The sequence below is a fragment of the Echinops telfairi genome, unplaced genomic scaffold (genome assembly GCF_000313985.2).
Source record: "Echinops telfairi isolate 266 unplaced genomic scaffold, ASM31398v2 ScPeMD7_18;HRSCAF=68, whole genome shotgun sequence".
Taxonomy (NCBI): Eukaryota; Metazoa; Chordata; class Mammalia; order Afrosoricida; family Tenrecidae; genus Echinops; species Echinops telfairi.
In genome coordinates, this window is record NW_022103915.1 from 98,930,842 (window position 1) to 98,932,886 (window position 2,045).

Here is a 2,045-nt window from a genome sequence, read left to right on the forward strand (position 1 = left end):
AATGTTTTGAGAATGATGTACAAATGCGCTTTACACAATTGATGTGTGTATGGATTGCGATAACAGTTGTATGAGCCCCTAATAAAATGTTAAAAAAAAATCAGCCAAAAAAAAAAAAGAATTTAGGAATCTTTTAGGCATAACACGATAGTACGGTCATTCTTCTTTTGTGTCATTCACTTGATTACGATTTCCTCCTCTGTTTTTTAGGATGGAAAGGTGGCCATTGTGACTACATGGTGACTAGTTGTCTTACTACTGAGTCTCTTACTGGAATCATGGAGGAGAAGCAACAGATTATATTGGCTAATCAGGATAGTGGGACAATGGCAGGAGCAGCACCTACTTTCTTTGTCATACTAAAGCAGCCGGGAAATGGCAAAACTGATCAAGGAATTTTGGTTACTAATCGGGATGCCTGTGCTTTGGCTGGCAGTGTGTCATCGCCAGAAAAATCCAAAGGGAAGATTTGCCTTCCAGCGGATTGTACTGTTGGAGGAGTCACAGTCACCCTGGATAATAATAGTATGTGGAATGAGTTCTATCATAGAAGCACAGAGATGATTCTGACCAAGCAGGGAAGGCGCATGTTTCCGTACTGTCGTTACTGGATAACAGGTCTAAATTCAAATTTGAAGTATATCCTTGTTATGGATATATCTCCTGTGGACAACCATCGTTATAAATGGAATGGTCGTTGGTGGGAGCCCAGTGGGAAGGCTGAACCTCATATTTTGGGGAGGGTTTTTGTTCACCCCGAATCTCCTTCCACAGGTCATTACTGGATGCATCAACCAGTATCTTTCTATAAACTCAAACTTACCAACAATACACTGGACCAAGAAGGGCATATCATCTTGCACTCTATGCATCGCTATCTGCCAAGGCTTCATTTGGTGCCTGCCGAAAAGGCTACAGAAGTGATACAATTGAATGGTCCCGGTGTCCACACTTTTACCTTCCCACAAACGGAATTCTTTGCCGTAACAGCTTATCAGAACATTCAAATTACTCAGTTGAAAATAGATTACAATCCATTTGCCAAAGGCTTCCGGGATGATGGATTGAATAATAAGCCCCAGAAAGATGGGAAGCAAAAAAATAGCTCTGACCAAGAAGGGAGTAGTGTTCCCAGTTCTCCTGGTCAGCGTGTTCGTCTTACAGAAGGTGAGGGGTCAGAAATACAGCCAGGTGACCTGGATCCCATATTGAGAAGTCATGAAACATCAAGTGAGGATATGGAGAAACCTTCTCTTAATATAAAACAAGACTTTATTGATTTCATGGATACTGATTCAACACTTGAAGTTCCTCAATTGAAGCAAGAGGTTTCTGAGAGGTAGGTAACAATTTTTTCTTTTTAAGAAATAAAAGTGCCACAACTCTATAATATGTTTAAGCCATTTAATTGTATGGCATGTGAATTATATGTCAACAAAACTTTGAAAAGAGAAAGATAAAGGAAGACTTCGAAGAACTGATTTCAGAATTAACCACATTTGTCCTGTGGAATGCTGATTTAGTCAACAATAAATGTATTTCATTATAAAATATATCATAGCTCCTTTTATTGAAGCTGGGTTTAGACAGTTTCTTTTTTTCTCCAATGAGAGTTGTTTATTTTTCTGTAATAGCAGTTGGATTCAGGATCTGGAATTGCAGGCAAATTGGATAACATGCCAGAATGAGGATCTTTCTTCCATTTAGATTTAAAATTTTAATGTTAATTTTCACATGACTGTACTTTGGTAACATGTAGTCACCTCTTGATTAATTATAGAAGAGAGGGCACCCTTATCTGTAAATTGCTTAACCAAAAACAAACTGAAGATTATTTTGTGTCAAAGTAGCATGTATTGTTGCTTCATATTTGAAATTTCCTTATTTCGAGTACTATTAGAACCCAATTTGGGCAGAAATATGTGTACCCCCATACTTTCTTACTTTTTTAAATTCCTTTCATTTTTCATTTACTTTCTATCTCATCAACGCTACTATTCTTTGGGTTTAAGTGAAGGGGCAGTGGAAACTTGGAAGGTGTTCGA

The 2,045-nt window shown here is 38.0% G+C and overlaps 1 protein-coding gene across 8 annotated transcripts in view; it reads left to right on the plus strand.

Moving 5' to 3' along the window:
- MGA (MAX dimerization protein MGA) overlaps positions 1–2,045 on the plus strand; it is a 70,016-nt gene that overhangs the window by 9,110 nt on the left and 58,861 nt on the right. For all 8 annotated transcript variants that reach the window (XM_045288208.1, XM_045288211.1, XM_045288214.1 and 5 more), the window contains exon 2: positions 211–1,339. In XM_045288208.1, the coding sequence (XP_045144143.1) occupies positions 237–1,339 (1,103 nt within the window). In that variant the 5' untranslated portion in view covers positions 211–236. The remainder of the gene's footprint in view (positions 1–210; positions 1,340–2,045) is intronic.